This window comes from Dermacentor albipictus, chromosome 5 (genome assembly GCF_038994185.2).
Source record: "Dermacentor albipictus isolate Rhodes 1998 colony chromosome 5, USDA_Dalb.pri_finalv2, whole genome shotgun sequence".
Lineage (NCBI taxonomy): Eukaryota > Metazoa > Arthropoda > Arachnida > Ixodida > Ixodidae > Dermacentor > Dermacentor albipictus.
In genome coordinates this window covers 76,305,748-76,323,495 of record NC_091825.1, presented here as the reverse complement: position 1 = coordinate 76,323,495, position 17,748 = coordinate 76,305,748, and the positions used below count along the sequence as shown (strand labels likewise).

At 45.1% G+C, this 17,748-nt stretch overlaps 1 protein-coding gene across 1 annotated transcript; it reads right to left on the bottom strand.

The window, feature by feature from the left end:
• Nucleotides 1-264: 264 nt before the first annotated feature.
• Nucleotides 265-17,165, bottom strand: LOC139060310 (uncharacterized). Its single transcript, XM_070539412.1, has 7 exons — nucleotides 17,113-17,165; nucleotides 16,470-16,809; nucleotides 9,304-9,417; nucleotides 6,897-7,023; nucleotides 5,862-5,930; nucleotides 4,718-4,798; nucleotides 265-2,390 (listed from the first exon to the last, which is right to left on the bottom strand). The coding sequence occupies exons 1-7, from the start codon at nucleotides 17,163-17,165 to the stop codon at nucleotides 2,014-2,016; spliced, it is 1,161 nt and encodes a 386-aa protein (XP_070395513.1). The 3' UTR covers nucleotides 265-2,013.
• Nucleotides 17,166-17,748: the final 583 nt, after the last annotated feature.

Below are 17,748 nucleotides of genomic sequence, written 5' to 3'. Positions count from 1 at the left end.
CACATTTTTAACAGAAGCTCACTTACTGTTCTACTCCAATAAACGCAACATTACCAACTCCAGTGTGGGGCAGTCCTTCAGCCAGTGCAGAACTCTTTCTGTACATCCCTGTCAGCTCTGTCATTTTTTCAGCATTGTAGTACAAGATTTGTTAAACTGGTTTCGCAGAATATGAGCAGTATACTCTTAAATTAGCTGTTTATTTGTATGCACAAGTTCAGGTCCTCAGTTTGATTGCATGACAAATTGCCATACCTCAATAGATACAAGAAAAAATGTTATTAGAGTTTAATAAAATCCAAGCAGTAATAATCACAACAATATAATGACATACATTTCTTTTGGTACGTATACAGCCCATGTCTTGGCACTGTATAAATTCAACTATACATCGCAAGTACTGTATCCTGACCACTATTATTCACAAGTGTAAAACCATCACAGCAATTCTTCAACAAATATCACAGTGATTAGTGACATACACTTTGTAACTGCTTTACATGAGCATAATGTATACAAATGGTCCCTGTGTAGCTACACATGACTAGTGCCACCCGAGTACTATTACTCACAGGTGTAAAACCAACAAAGCAGTTCTTTAAAAATATCACAGCGCTTAGTGACGTACATGCTGTAACTCCCTTGTAAAAGCTTAATACGAACACGTGAGCACACAGAAAGCTAGCAGTGGGCCTACATGGAAATACCACCGCCTCAATACTAATTCACAAGTGTAAAACCAACCAAGCTGTTCTTTAAAGAATATCACAATGTTTAGTGACATACATTTTGTAACTAGCTTATATAAGCTTTATACAAACATGAGAACATACACAAAGCTATCGGTGCACCTGCATAGAAGTGCGGCCATCTGAACACTATTGTTTGCAAGTGTAAGCTCAACAGAACAGTTCGTTATAGTGACGCCCATTTTGTACCTGCCTTATACAAGCTTAGTGCAAGCACAAGAATGCGGAAAAAAATAAATTAAGAACTTGCTCTATGAATACACAAACAGATGAACACAAATGGTAAACACCGCTTTGAAGATACATGACCGTGACAAAGCGCAGTGCTGTGCCGGTTGAAACTGCCATCCACAAAAGTATTGAGCAATGCTTAAACCACACGCAATAAAGTGCTGAAAGACTGCGTCTCTAACGTACCTATATTAATTCAAATTTCTTGAATATAGGGCTCCCTTGCAGATAAGGCATCTGATCCAACTGACCTGATTTTACACCTGCTAAATGCATACAATGCACTCAGATATAACTGGTAATAATAATTATAAAAGGAATTTAAAAACTTGATAGTATGATGAAGATGCATGACTAGAAAAGTTCTGTCCCCCTCGTGCGTGTTAAAAAGGTGCAAGTACGACACATGTTCTTTTTTTCCGCAATTTTTGCATTAATGGACACCCGGGAACCTCGAAACCACAAAAAAAGAAGATACTGCTGTGTTAATAGTGTTATAATTTTTTGTGAAAGCTTTTTACAGACAAGTTGCAGTCTCGTTTCTGGAGGTTGAGCTGTATCATGCAAAATAACATGGAAAGTGGTCACATGGGAGCATGACACTATGCCATAATGTTCATTTCATTTGACTCTCTTGCCCTACAAGTCACTGCTCACTGTGACCAGTGATGGAACAGCAGTGTCTATGTGATTTTCATCACACTTCTGTCCTATGCCATCCTTACCAGAGTTGGCGGCACACAGATACCCAAATTTCGATAGTGTTGCTTTTGCAGGTGCTTGTTCTCGATTTGCTCAATATCAGTTGGCACTTCAGCTGCATCAAACTTTTTTTACCTCTTCAACAACAACATAAACAACAATCTTATGACACCTGTGTTGTCCTTCTAGTTGCCTACAAAGACCAGTTAATCTAACAACAACAGTGACAGTCTCTACTATCTTCTAATGGGGAAGAGGTGTGTCCCACCATGTGTTCTACATTGTTGTCGCTATGTGGGCTGGCTGGGGTGGCAACAACTGTAATATGTTTTCATATCTTAAAGTGATGCTTGTTGCACACTTTGCACTTGCTGCACAAGAACAATGGCTCACAGTCGTGGTGAAAAGCTTTCGTATATTGAGCAAATGAGTTGTATGCACTACAAAAAAAGTCACAGTGATAGCACACATGTTGCTCTACCAGGCCTGGTGCGGTTCCTTCTGACACTGCTGCTGATGCTGACACACTGCTGCTTGCCTCGTACACTGTTGCAGCTGCAGTAGACATGGCCGTCTCTGTATCTATTGCTGCCGTGCCACCTGTCATGGTAACTTCAGGTGGTATCGGGCTCACTTCTGCAACAGAGATGTCGTTCGCCCCTTGAGGGCTCTCGTCATCAGGGCCAATAATTTCGTAGGCATTGTCTCCTGCATCGAAGAACCAATAACAGCGTGAATTAATAAACATAGCTCTAAAAAGTACGGACATCAAAACTTAACCACAAGCTTTGCACATCAGTGACCAGGCTTAATGAATTATACTTGCAGGAGGAGTTACATAATTGTGTGTGTACATTACAGTTAAGCCTCAGAAGAGATACTCAAGAGGCACGGGAAACATGTCTCTCAATACCAAAAATTTTAAAACACTGAGGAGCCAGACTAGATCACTTTATTATGCATCATCACTAAAGTATGTTTAGATATATCTGAAGGAATAATTGCTCAGGGTGGCTTAAAGGGCCCCTAAACCACTTCTCGACATTTTTTGAACATTTCAAGTAAACACGCGCATAAAAATCAGAATGCCGTCACAATTGACGATGCCAAACGCCACAGTGCATAGCACTGTGGGAGCACCACAATATGAAGAAAACGACTCCGTGCGCCTCTCTGGACCTATCCTGCACCCCCCAGTTTGTCCTGACATCACCAGGCTGTCTCTGATGATTCACCAGTTTCCGGTGCTGTCGATTGGTCGAACGAAAGTGTACGACTGCCGGCAAGGCCTGCAAGCAAATACACACTCCTTCCTCGTCGCATTGCTCGCGATGCCATTGTGGGCAGCCAATGGGGGCAAAGAACAGAAACGCCAACAGAAGGGTCTCCCTATGAGGCTCTTCAACTAGAGTCACCATACAGTTCCATTGTATTGGCGAGGTCATTAGCGCCACCCCTCGCAGGCCGACGGGCCTGCGCAGCAGCAACAGAGCTCGTTGGTGATGACCTGTCCCGTAACATTTGGAGGTGTACTAGGCGAGGAAAAGACGATACTATCCAGATGGCGTGTACCAGATGAAAGAGTAAAATGAGCGGGGACTACTTTTTGATAATCAAACACGTAGCTCCACTATTACTGCACCGTTTCGAAAAACTCTCATGGCTACGTGTTCGTTGCCTTAACATGTACAACTGCAACACCGCAAATAAATTTCAACCTCGGTGGCTTAGGGGCCCTTTAAAGAAGACATTCACAGCTTTTTAGTGACTATAGATTGTGTTAGCTTCCTTCCTAACTTCTGGAAGTTAAACACTTAACTTTGCAAGCCTTGTTGCTCGCAGTGCCTTTGAGGTGCTCTTAGACGCTCGTCAGCTTCAACTGTCGACACTTTCTGCCCTGCACTGTCGTCGTTGCCTTCCTTTTCTAGCCCATGCTAAAGAGACATGCGCAATTGACTTGTGTGAGGATTGCGTGATCTTTACGCCCTTCAGAGCACACAAGGTGCATGAAGTGAATGTGTCTGGGTTGTGTCCCTTCGAAGTAGTGAATACTTAAAAAGTCGTTAGTAACAAAGGTGTCTCTTGTGTACACTGTTGTTAACGTGGCAAACATAGAAAAACCAACCAAACCATTTTCATATGTCTCTTACAACCAAGTGTAACTTGTAATGAGATTCTACTGTACTGAATATTTTTCATCTATGGATCATCTGCATGTACATATAGTCACAAAGACATGTTGTGTGGAATGGCGAATCAGGAAAGACCTCGTACTCTTACTTTTTGTCCCTAACATAAGCAGCTGATAACAATATGATAAAAAGCAGGTAATGAGGCTAGCATGGAGCATAATCCTTCAGCTCTAAACAGTTTTTTGGGCCCACATCATTCCCTCATGACATAAGGAAACAACTTGATTGCAGTAATGGCTGCATGTGATCTGAGTTGATTGAAACAAACAATACGTAAGGTTGCCCTGTAGGTAATTTTATCAGAGTGCTTTTCAGATGTCCTGCTGGCGATCCTGGCTGCACGATGTTTCTCATGCTTTTTGGCACGATTCCTTTCTTTTCCACTCCACTTTTTTCTGGTTTTGTCCCCTTTCCCTTCCCCTGGCATAAAATAGCACACCTGAAGTATCAAATCTGTTGAATCATTGTGTGTATCAAACCTGTTAACATGTGGGCTTCTCTGTGGTCAGTGTTGTATTTTTGCGCTGTACAAGTCAATTCAAAATGAAAGATGGAATGTCCCTGCCTTTAGTTTAATTGTATGTGTATATATATATATATACATATATATTTATATATATGTCTCTCTCATGTTTTGAAATATATGTACATTCAGGAGTGCCTGCATGCTCTTCTCCCCTGCTCCAGTGACGAAAAGGAGAGCCTTTTTATTTACCATAGTAAAACATTCACAGGTTTTCACTGTGCCCATTACATCACTTATCATATGGATCTGTCACAATACAGAGTAGCAGTAGTCCATAATACTAACCCATCACAACATAAATATAAATTAGCACATACCGACATGCTGTGAAACAGCTGTTGCAAAGCCGCTGGTGCTGGCAATTTCCACAGCACTGCAGTGGTACAGCCGAGTGCCACCTGTATAGTGACAAATGCATATGCATGTTAGTAACTCACTAGTTGCTTATGGTTTCATAAGCTTTACACTACACAATAAAGTAATCTAGATAACTTTGTTGGAACAAATACACATAATTAGGACACCATTTAAAGACTAACACAATTAATTGCCCCCAATCTCTCACTCACTAAGGGATTCACTACTGAAACATCGGTGGAGAGCTCAGATTAACACAGCCCGTAAAGGACAAGCTTTCTTTGAGGAAAATAGCTATAACAGCGGTTAGTTTTTTTGATCATTTTATGTGCCAGCTTTGATTTAAATATCATGCAGTACTATAAAATATGAAGTGCCGCATTTCTAGCAGCAGAAGGCGTCGTCAGCCTCATGGTACAACTGATTTTTGCACTGTTTGTATCAGTGAGCCAACACATACAAAGAAAACCAACTTCACACATACATATACAGTGCCAAGTGCACTCCTCCTTATGAAAACGCAGCCGCCAGTTCCAATGGTGCTAAAAGGAAAGGTTATATAGAGTGCGAGACTGCATGGAACTACCACTTATGACTGTAAGTGTATGATCTGCTGATTGGAGAGGTAGTCACATGCTATTTCTAGTCTCTTTTAGAAGCATTACTAAAGGATGAATTAAAATCTATTCATAAGTCACGAATTTCGCGCATCCACAGTTTGGTTAAATACCTTGTGAGAAAAAGCCATGTTTACCTGGAATAGCAACCTTTTTTCCCGCTGCAAAATTTTCCTTCGAATTAATGAAATAACTTTACAGCGTCATAATATATTGTGTTTCTTGCAACTACTTGCCGGCAGTGGCGAGTTACAGTGTTTATATCTGACTCATTGGGCGACAATACTGCCAAACACAAATGCTTCACGAACACGAGAACACGTCCCTCGCAGAGAATAGCAACCATATATGCCTCTGTGAGACATGATCGCACCTTTGTGGTCAAAATGTACATTAGAACGACACCACCATCTCATTAAAAAAAAAAGCCTCAGTACAAGGCAGCAGCCAACTTCATAATGTGAAATTGCAACTGATGTCCACTTACTGGTGGCCTGTGTTCGAGTCACTTCTGGCAGTTGACTGGGTGCTGAGAAATGCACGTCCTGGGTTGTCCCTACAAAACATACAGGGTTATGTCAAATGTTGAAAATATATATACACCGGCATTTCATAAGTTGCAAAACAAATGAGTAAAGTAATAAACAAGTGTAATGTAAACAGAGTACACATGATAAGATAGGCTGTCAACAGGTAATGCATTACGCGAAAAACCTAACGCATAGGAATGACTATGTATACACACGAAGCTGACACACAATTTAATTCGCTCTAGGTTTTTCCGTGCAGTATATTCAAATCATTATGTCTTGTGGTTAGAGCAAAATTAGTGTAAATGACGCACTAAATTATGTACCCTGGAAAACTTTTCTTCAATATGCACCTGTGCGCGCTTCGAATGAGTAGCGTTGTAAAATTTACGTACATGGCATTTAACATAGTTGCTGAACACGGATTTCCTTTGCCCTGTGTCGTGTACAGTGAGCTACATATATCTGAGCCCCCCCCCCCTTTTTTTGTACTAGCCATACTGCGTGCCATTGCACCTATACGCACGTAAATAAACCTCACGACACAGAAATAAAAAAAAAGTGCCAATCACCCATGCCTGCATGTTGTAGTGGGCCTAACCTAACCAAGCATGGGCTGTTGTTTTTTATAGTAAACACAGGCACCGTGCTCATTGCAAGTATGTATCATGTCACTAAGCAAATATGCAATTTCATTGTACCACTATTTTTTTTATCATATGGATGTATCTGTTGAGAGGCAAGACAAAAAGCAGTCACTTCTCAGAACTAATCAGCTTTTTTAAAACACATTTCTAACCTTTCAATGACACTTGCTGCTATGTGTTTGTCTCCAGAGAGCATACTTGATTTGACTTTCCAATCGGAGACATTACATAAATATACCATGTTGAGATGACTGCCAGGAGCACGTAAGAATTTTCATCTTGGTGTAACATACTGTATCTTGATTTTGTTTACATTTGGTCAAATGGTACACCCAATATACCCACATACTAGTTTTCTTGTCCAAATTGCATGCCAATGTGTTTTGATTTTTTGGCATTGGCTCCTCTGCACTGGCTCTTTCACATCCTCGTGTCCTTGAAGCTGCTTTCTTGCATTATATAAAGCGGGTGCCTGAAAAATATTGTATGCAAAAGTCAACACAAGGGCATGGTGCAAAACAACATCAAGACAGTCAAGGCCATGGCAATAAAAGAAAGTCTTATCTCTTAGTCTTCTTAGTGAAATGCATGCAAAACATCCAAATGACTGCAACAGTCAACTGCTAAATTAACTTCAATTTTAGATTTAAACAAACAAGAAATAACGGACAGTTCATCCTCGTTTGGCACGAATGTTAGAATACTCCTGCTAATGAATAGAATATTGGTCATTCTCAGACATCATAGGTCTGTCATGAGTCTGGTGTATCGCAAACACCACTTGTGACACATCTTAAGCACGTGCCCAGTGTGCCCCCCGCACCATCCCTGGTTGTGCCACTGCTGAAGCCATAATTTGAGGATTATAGCTGCAAACATGATGCTCAGTAGGGATGAAAATATTGTCCTTCAGTTCAATGGATATATGGATGTGCCTATAAAAAGGGCAACAAGGCTAATTATGGCAACCTTACCCACATTTCAATACTAACAAAAAAGCTCACTGCAGCCTGCATCTAAGCTTACTAAAAGGCATGAACTTATTTTCATGTATGAGGTGCGCAATGGAGCTCATTTTCGACAGACCCGACTACTGCTGCAGTTTGAAATTTAGCATTTTAGATTCTTGAAGGCATGTAAAAGTTGCAGTTAAACCGCAGTTATTAGTTTACTACACCAACCTGTTGTTCTGTGTACGACAGACTGGTAACACGGAATCAAAGCAACATTTTATTTTGACATTATTTCTCTACTAAAAATATTCAAGCGATAAACACATTTTGATCTGCCATGCAATAGCAAAATACACACATTACACTTGTAACCCCCAGAGGAAGGCTGATTTAGCTATTCATATGACATAACTCTGACACGCCAACTCATATTAGCAAATGCACAGGCATGTCCAAAACAACAAGCGTATGCAAAGCGCCCTTGCAATTGTAATTCCACACAGCAGCCGTTATATTAAATGCCGATGCATAACCAGCTGCTCGACAATTCACCGAGTTCGTAGACATAAGCATCCTTTCAGTTTCGCACCGTGCACGAAAACCGCAACAGGAGACAAAACCAGACCTACCTATAATCACACCATTTCAATACATGAGCAAAAACAGTTCAGTCTTAGGGATAAACACTGTGAGAGCGATTTAGTGCGCGACGGCGACGAGCGACGGCTTCGAGCGACAAAACGGGCCGTCGCTTGAACAGATGGCTCGGTTCTGGAAATCTAGAAATCGTCGCTCGTCGCCCGAAAGTGCTATGAGCGACTAGCCAATAGCGCGAAGCCGGAACTAGATGTATGTACATCGCTCAAATACTACCGATTGTCGCGCGGAACGAGCGAATAATTCAATTTTTATACGTGCAAGGATAAGAACCTACGGCAAGACCTCCGCAAATATTTTATGCTACTTTTTATAGTAAAATACATCAACGTAAATTACTAAAGCACGCGTCACGCGTGATTGCAGCCCTCATGCCGGCAACACCGGGGAGGCGTCGCTCAATATCGTCGCTCGCACGGAGTACGACTTGTAGGCGACGAGCGAACGCGACAGCCATCTCCATCGCGTCGCTTGTAGCTGCCGCGCGCAAGATCGCTTATATATGGGGTTTATACTTTTTTCAGCATAAAACATGGATTCCTCATGCGTTTTCAGGAAGTTCAAGATAACGCGCCTAACTGACCTCTTGCAGCATGCAGCTAAATGCCTGCGGCAAAGTTTCTAACTAGCACTGGTGCTGCACGTAACTTCAGTGGTCGCAGATTCCCCCTGCGCGAAACACCGTCAAGCGCGCGGTTTATTTATAAAAAAAGCACGCTGCCAGCAAAACGACGCCTTCTGTTATGTGATTCCTTAGTTCAACAGTGTTCCGTACACAGTAGACTGCCAAACTGAATAAATTCAAACACACAAAACGCACGCTAATCACGCTCCGCATAGGCTCGGAATCACGGGCTGGTGAACGAACCATTTTAAGCGTCCTCTCGCCTGGCGTCTTATTGAACATACCATAGTTCTGGCAGCGTTTGCGATCTTTAAAGCTCTTACGGACAACGGCAAAGTGATAAAATCACATGCAGTTATCGCCACGACTGGCTTTTTCGATTGACATCGAGAGACACAGCGCGTATGCCTAGTCCTTTGTCAATCGCGTCGGCTAAGCGCGGCGAAGCGCAGCGACGACTTCCTGGCGATAACATGACATATACGGAGAATGTGCACCTAAGTTAGAATTCACTTACCGTGGAGGATTTCTTGTTATATCCAAGGCATGACGAACGACTGTCGTGTTTTCGTGGCAACGCGAGATCGCTGATACACGATCTCCCCTGGCTGCAGGCCTGCGGCGCTCCTCGCTGTACGGATCACCTTTCTCCGGTGCTGTGTTGTTCCGCGATCTTGAGCGCGCGCGCGCGCGGTGGACAACTCCGAGTGAAAAAGTAGAGCGCTCGCTACGCATTCCTTTGAACTGCGGCGGCGTGTTCTCTTAGAAGTAAAACGATGTGTTCTTTGCTCAGCGAGCGTGCATGAATGATACATTGCCATGTTCGGGGCCAGCCACCTACAGTTGAAGCAGAAGATTATGCTACGTTTTGTTCTCTATTGCCGCAAGAGTAGAACTACTCTCTCTCTCTGAAGGGGAGAGTGAAAAGCACATTTCACTCTCTCCTTGGTGAGAGAGTGAACAACGCATTTCACTCTCCTCGACATTTTGCGAGAGTAAAACGACGCTTTGAAGAGTGAACCGGCCGCTTCACTCCTGCGATACCCTTCCTAGTTTTTAGAGTGTATCTTGATGATGTAGCAATTTTTCGGACAGCTGGGAACAACACGTATCGCACCTGACACAGGTGTTCTCACGGTTGAGGGAAGCCGGATTAACGATGAAAGCGGAAAAGTGTAGATTTGGCTGTTCGCAGGTTACTTATCTGGGCCATATTGTCGGCCAGGACACGAGACGGCCGGGCGAGCTGAAAATAGCTACGATTGGAGAATTTTCTCAGCCGCACACGAAAACAGACCTTCGTTCATTTTGGGACTTCTGAGACTTTGTGTGTGTGTGTGTGTGTTTAATCCCTCGCGATGAGGCGGCTCGTCTTCGGGTCGAACGTTTCCCTCACCATGGGATCGAGGGAGGACCGAGTGTTTATAAAGCGCTGTTGTGCGGCTGCTCAGTGCACTTTCTCTCGCAGTCATGCTAGACTGATGAACTGCAACATCCTGGTGTAGATACTGTAAATAAACCCACATTCCTCGTTCTCGATGAGGAGCAGTCTTTCCCTTCAACAACGTCCTCAGCGTGGATAAGTTGGGCGACGGCATGGGCCAGTTACCTTCAATATCATACTCGACTCCAATCTTGACAACTGATTACGAGCGATGGGATTGAGCCCCCAATCCTGACAACACGCTCTGCTTTGCGTTGACGCTTGCATTTGCGTATTCTAGGGTAATCTCACTTAGGGAAGAATTGGCTCTCATGTCATGTTTTCGACATCAATGTGCACCGTCATTATATCTGGCGGAAATTTATGGACGTCCTTCCCAGGCCATTAGTCTGGAAATGGTTGGTAATCGCCCTGCGGTGGTATTTTCTGCTGACCCTTACAATATACATTGATAGTCGAAATGCCCTCTTTATACTATATGCTGCTTATAATGACGACAGCATGTATAATACGTTTTGTTTATATATACGTTCATTTTAGCGTATGACAAATTTGTGAGGATTTATTTTTTCCTGACTATTTCAACTTGCTACGTTGTTGATAGGCAGATGACATAAAGGCGTCGCTTTGCTTTTACTATGAAAATTTAGACAATGTCTTGGTGCATACACTGTTGTTAAATTGTTGATAAAATTTTGCACCGCTTGGTGTCTATCGACTGTCAGTAGTACAGCTGCATTCTTGCTAGTGTTCAATACCGTTAGAGAAAATTATGACTTCGAGTGTCCAGGGGGCGAGTTATCATTCCAGCTCTGCTAGAGGATTGTCTATACCTATTGCGAATGCCGCTGTTGGCCACTAATGCGCCAATACTTGCCTTGATATATAGTTAAGGGCATGGGTCTGACGGTTGCCTTGTCAATCTCAGTGGTCCTGAAAACATGCTCCTGCCCAGAAATGAAAATAACTTAACTCTACAGAGCCTATCATGCGCATCGTCATTCATAAGAATCAGATACTCTGATCAAACGTCGGTTGCACTAGCGTAACCTCGAGGTGCAGTTCTTATTTCTCAAAAGAAGTAACAGTAACGACCAGGGTCTTTTCAACAGGTGAAACATGTCGCCGCAAAGCACCTCAGCCTAAGTGCAGGTAGCTTTCTGCATGTGAACTAAACAGAGACACGGCAAGATAAGGCGCGTCCGGTCTCTCTAGCGTGATACACATGGACGGGTCGACGGCTATGACGTGGACACTCACACGACCACAACTTACTTCGTATCCATAGCTTGAGGTCGGCAGATAGAACCATCTAATCATTTCTGTGCAGAATCAGGATATCCGTATCTTTATTTTGGATGGCCAGAAACTGCCTTAGGAAGAAGGAGGGCAACGGGTACTCTTTTTTTATTGCGATAAAGACTTGCCCTTAAGGCGTAAATCTTGGAGTGTATATGCGTATTATATGTGTGCTGTGAGGCCTGTGTTGTGTATGAATTGAAGCAGTGTTTTGTGGAATCTGTTGTCATGTATCCAGCGGTCATAGCTGGTTGTCGCACTGTAGCGGAGGCCGGCTTGCAGTAGGAGACACGAGTGTTCCGATTGTAAACCCGTACGTGTCCATATTAGGTGGTATGCATCTGCTTCCGCCACAGAAACGGAGCAGTATGGACACGTAGCACCCAGTGGTAAATGCGACCAGTTACACCATGAGACAACAGGCGGTGTAAGGGTCACCCCGGCCCGAAGCCTCCTAAGCACAACTTCCTCCGCCCTAGTAAGGTGAAGGGGGAGGGAGCAGACACATGGTGGGATAAAAGCGCGTGTGTCCTGCTGGAGAACATTTTTACGGGCTCGGCGCGAGTTACGGGGTTGGGGTGGGAGGGGAATAGGTGGAGGATCAGGATTAGGAGGGCAGTGTGCCTGCTGGTCAGCGGCAATGTTGTGAGGGTTCACTGAATGGTATTGAACCCAGTGTAACATGGCGCAAGTAGCTGTTTCACTATTCATAGTGTGTATTGTCTCGCAGATTTCCATTGCCTTATGAACCTTCTTGAGTTCCGGAATAGCCGCTAAAGAATCAGTGAAGACATCTAGTTGCTTGATGGTAGGCAGCTTAGATGTCGCATCTTGCACGGCGTCGTGGATGGCTTGAAGTTCCATTACTAGAGCGCTGGCTTCCGTAGATAAATAGCACTCGTGGCTGCTCATGAAATTATGCATAGTACTCAGGAATGATGTTTTTCCGCCGTCTGGGAGAATGGCTGCATCCGTATAGACTTTGCAGATGTTAGCGCAGGATGCATCGACGATATTGTGTTCGTCAATAATACCTGTTGTATCGCTGCGTCGTAACTTCATTGGCTTATTAGTAGTGATGCTTGTGAATTCCCAGGGAGGCATTGGATAGGGCTGATTGTCAATCCCAGAGCCGCGTTGAAAATGAGCGTGCGACGCAGCGACAGCCGGAACAAGTTGCTTTTTTATTTCACGTGCTTTTTCACGTTGCAAAATTAGTTCTGCAGTTGTGTTGAGCGGGGCAAGTTCCTGTAAGGCTGGTATCGGAGTGATGTGGGGCAGTGCTGTGATTGTGCGCATAGCATCGCGATTAATCGTCTCCAACTCTGCCAGCTGTGCCAAAGCCAGCTGTTGAAATTGTGGCTGATATAAAATGCGTGGCTGCAAGACTGCACGCACCAACCGCAGAGCTGTGTCAGTACGAGCTCCAGCCGCTTTTGCTGCAATGCGACGAATAAGGTGAAGGGTTTTTGTCGAACTCTGTCTGGTTTTACGGAGCCAGTGTGCGCCACTGCCAGATTGGTGAATATCGAGATCCAGTATGCAGACCTCGGAAGCATCAGGGATTGTGACTGTGCCGAGTCTATATGTAAAGGGGTGCTGCGTGATTCTTGCGCGTCCTTTCTTGTTGGATACCACAACATAGCTTGATATTTGGGCGGAAATGTCCAACCCTGCTTTCTGAGCGTAGTTGTTCAGAACATCAAGGGCTTCTTGAAGCTGTTGAGTTTGTATAGATATATCTTCATGCACGGACCAGAAAGTGACGTCATCCGCATAGATTAGAACCTCATGTTTGCAATCCGATGTAGTTGCCAGGCTAGAGGTAATAAAGAAACGTTGAAGAGAAGTGGAGCCAAAACGGAACCTTGTGGGACTCCTCTGTTCGATGTGAAGTATGTTTCTTGCCTTCCATCTGTTCTTATTGCAAATGTGCCATTCTGAAGAAATGAGTAGATGAATCTTATCACCCGCGGTGGAAGTTCCAGGTCGATGAGGTTGGCTATAATGATTTCATGGTCTATATTGTCATAAGCTTTCCTTATGTCTGTTGCTACTACCGTGCGCACAGCGTGACTGTGTGATGAAACCTGTAAAACATCGTCTGATAAGATAGAAAGTCCGTCTTCAGTTCCCAAGTAAGAACGGAATCCAATTTGAGCAGGATAATATTTATCGTGGCGTTCAAGCCACCAGGAAACACGTGTGGCGAGCATCTTTTCAGCGAGCTTGCAGACAGTTGAGGTCAGTGAAATTGGGCGTAAAGACTGCAGGCTATTTGGAGACTTTCCTGGTTTTGGAATCGCGACAGCGATTGAGTGCTTCCAATCAGGTGGAACGTTTCCAGTCTGCCATACTTTGTTATTAGCGTGAAAAAGTGCGTTGAGAGCTGCTCCGTCCATGTTCTTGAAGACCTCATAAGGAATACCATCGGGACCAGGTGTTGTTCGTTGCTTCGAAGTTTCAATCGCCGCTATTAGTTCGGCCATGTGAAAGAGTTGGATATTTCGGATTTGCAAGTTGTGTCAGACTCATAAATTTCGGGGCAGTTTATAGGTGACGCGAGATCGTATTTCGGGAAAAACGCTCTAGCAGCGTGCTCTGCAAATTGATGTGGCGAACTCTGCATCGCTAGCCTAACGCCCACTGCAGGGTCAGGTTGCTTATGACTGCGTTTCATTGATCGGAACGTACGCAAAGCGCTCTGTTTCCAATGCCCGATTCAAGATTCTCGCACCACTCATACCATCGTCGTCGAGAAAGTTGCTTTGTGTGCCGACGCACCTTCGCCGCTATATGGTTAGCACGTGCACGGCTACCTGGTGCATCGGGATTCCTCGACGCATACACTTCTGCCTGACTCCGCTTTGCCCAAAGTAGCAAAAGGGTGAGGTCCGGTTGGGGTTGTTCCTCGTCAACTGTGGTTAAAGTGGTGTCCCTCCGTAGCAGTTCTTGCGAAGCGGGAAGAATTTCTGAGGGCTCTGAGGGTACTTTATCAATCGATGATTCCCGAAACTTATCCCAATGCATGACTGCGACTCGTCGTCGAATTTTCTTTATGCACGTTCTGTGCTAACCAATCATTATTGGCATATGATCACTGCCCCATGTATCTGGTTCCACCCGCCACTGCGGCATTCCAGAACCCAACCACCACGTGAGTTCTGGACCGTTTGTTCTAGATACTGCGGGTACAGCACAGGTAGCCACAGCGTGATGGTTCAACAGTGTAAAAGTGGCATCGCTCATGATGTTTTTAACTTGGTATCTTCTTCGGGAGTTGTACTTGTGCCCCCATTCTGTATGTGGAGCATTCAAGTCTCCACCCACGAGAATAGGAATTCCCGGGTACGTAGACCGGAGATAGGCTATCCACCACAAGTTCAAACATGTGTGCTCTGGTCTGGCGTAGAATGACACTAGAATGACAGGAGTCTTCACTGGTCGTGTCAGGACCCCGACAACTTCTTGATTACCACTACACCATGGCTCCAGATCAATCACTGCCTGAGCAATATGCGATGGTATATAAACTGCAGCTTTTCCCGGAGCTGAAGCCATTGTAGTGGAACGTCTATCTCAAATAGATGAATTATGATACCTATTAAAATTGGACAGGGATCATAGCTTATTATGCTCTTGAATAAGTTGTGCCCATACATGTAGCTTATTGTATTGAAGCTTGGTTTTAATTTCTCCTAGCTTGCAGCTTAGGCCCCGACAATTACAGGGTAGAATTCCATCCTGTGACAGCTGCTGTAGAGAATTAGCCATGATGCAGGCAATTCTGAATCAGCAACGTTAGTTCAGCAAGTTGATCTAAAACTGCTGTCCAAACAGCTTGGTTGACCTGTTGTGCCGGACGGGATGCAGACGTAATGGTGGCATTCGCAATGGTTGATGCGTCACGTGTTGGTCCTGTTTTCTGCAGACGCAGAATTACCAATTTCTTTATGCTTGCGTAGTCGCTCAATCTCTCTGGCCAGTGCGTCTATCCGAGCGTCAATGTCATCACGGTCATCATCCGACTGACACAGAGGTTCCGGTAATTTCTGTTTCTTTGTCTGCGACTGCTTGCCACGTTTAAGAACAAAAGAATACAGTTGCGTATCTGGGGATTTTGCGTCTTCTGCCAACAGCATCTCTGGCTCTTCTGCAAGAACCTCATAACGATTGTGTGTTGTTACTATAGTCGTTTTTGGTATAGCCTTTCATATCCGTATTGTGGCCTTCTGTTTAGTCGGACAATTTGTGCTTGTCAAATCATGCTCATCAGATTTACGTAAGCCACATCGATATCTTGGTTGGTCTTCTGGTATGAGCTTTTCTGGATCAATAGTACGCTGTGGGTAAAATGCCTGCATGTGTCCACGTTGAAAGCAGCGGTAGCAGAATATTGCTCGAGGGAGGTACGGTATAGGTCGCAATATGCAACCATAGTAATAAAACCGTTCTGGGATACATTGAGGGCCCTGTACGGTCACTAAGCATGTACGGCTTTTGCCCATGAATCTAGCTGCGAGCACCCTGTGTGTCGTGGAGGTCTATTCACGACATACTATCAAAGGGGTGTGTTCCGGGTCAATTCCATAGACAACACACCTCAGTATAGATGCAAAGTAGCACTGCACAGGTAGGTGTTGATCTTCTGACAGCGGGTAGATGTTAAAGTGCACATTTTCTGCACATCACTGAGAGATGCCAAGTGCACAGTGATCGAGTTGGTAGATTTATATGCTGCGAACCCTTATGCATCCAGTGGTTTCAAGATATTGGTCGATTACCTTTTGGACATATTTTGTGGCTACTGAAGTTATGTCGTAGCATGAAAGGGGGCGTATATCAACTCGATAGGATTGAAAAGGGGTGGGCGTTGGGTAAGACTGAGAGGAAGCGGGCGTAGGGGAGGCCGTGGAGGAATTGTCTGGGGTGACCTTTACCTTTTTTGCCGGTTGCTCCGATGCGATGACGTCTTGTTGAAGCACGTTGATAGCGGGACATCGCTTGGCTGCATTCATCAAACCGCCAGAGGGCTGAACGTCCATAGGGTCACCATTGTCCATCGGCACGATTGCAGATAGGTTCACATTCACATCACGAAGTGGACTGTCCTTCGGTGCTGCATCTTGGAGATTCGAGCTATCGGTTGCACACTTCGGCTGCATGGTTGGCATGGATGTGGTCACGCGCAGCAGTCCAGTGGAAGGTACAGATGAGGAGCTCACATCTGGCACAAACACTTCTTCGTCGGGCGAGCGCGGCGGCGCGGCCGCACTAGGCCTAAGCGCCAGCCGGGCTTGTTTTGAGTCTATCAGACGAGCAGGATCAGTAGGACAAGGCAAAGAAGAGTCCTCACCAGAGTCCACACGGCCCTATAGGCTTCCGAGGAGCTTCGTATCCGGATAAGGGCAAGATTTTCTTTGCTCTCGAGCAATTTCCAAGAAACCCAAGGAAACCACGTCTGCGTGGAAGCGTCGTTGTCTTCTCAACGGGTACTCAGAATACTTTGTTTCAGGGAGTAAGAGGTATAACTTTATTATGCCCTTGATCGGGTTCAGCGGTGGCGGGGGTCGGGAGACTCACCCCCAGTCAGCGCCTTCCCCAGACGGCGGCCAGTCCTTGCTTTCTGGTGGCATCTTCGGCCATACGACCCAGAGCTGCTCCTCTGGGTCCAAGCTGAGCAGCAAGGTCTCCAACGGCTCGGCCGTAGTTATGATGCGTCAGTTCGTGTGGTAGTTCTTGGTGGGTGAGGCTTTGGGGCACTGCCAGATAATGCTATCTAGGTCAGCGCGGGCTTCGCCCGCTTTGCAGAGTGGGGAGTATGCATCTGGGTAAATGTGGTTGTAAAGCACTGGGTTCGGTAAAGTTCGCGTCTGAAGGAGTCGCCAAGTGGTGCATTTATATTTATGCAGTATTTTGTGTGCTGGGGGGTAGCTTAACTGCTCTCTGCGGTAGTGGACGAGAATTTATCTGAACGGGATCATTCGGTCCCGCGCGTGACCGCGATGCAGAACAGAGGGCTGGTCGGGATCGGGAGACTCAGGAGAAGGATGATGTGCCCAGTGTGCGAGAGCTCGGGCGGCATCGTGGGCAGCTTCGTTTTCAGCCAGACTCGAGTGACCAGGGGCCCAGATTAAATGGATGAGGCGTTGGCTTGAGGGAGGAGTGCCAGAGAGTATCTTCTGCGCTTGACGCGCTATCAGTCCTATTGTGTAACTG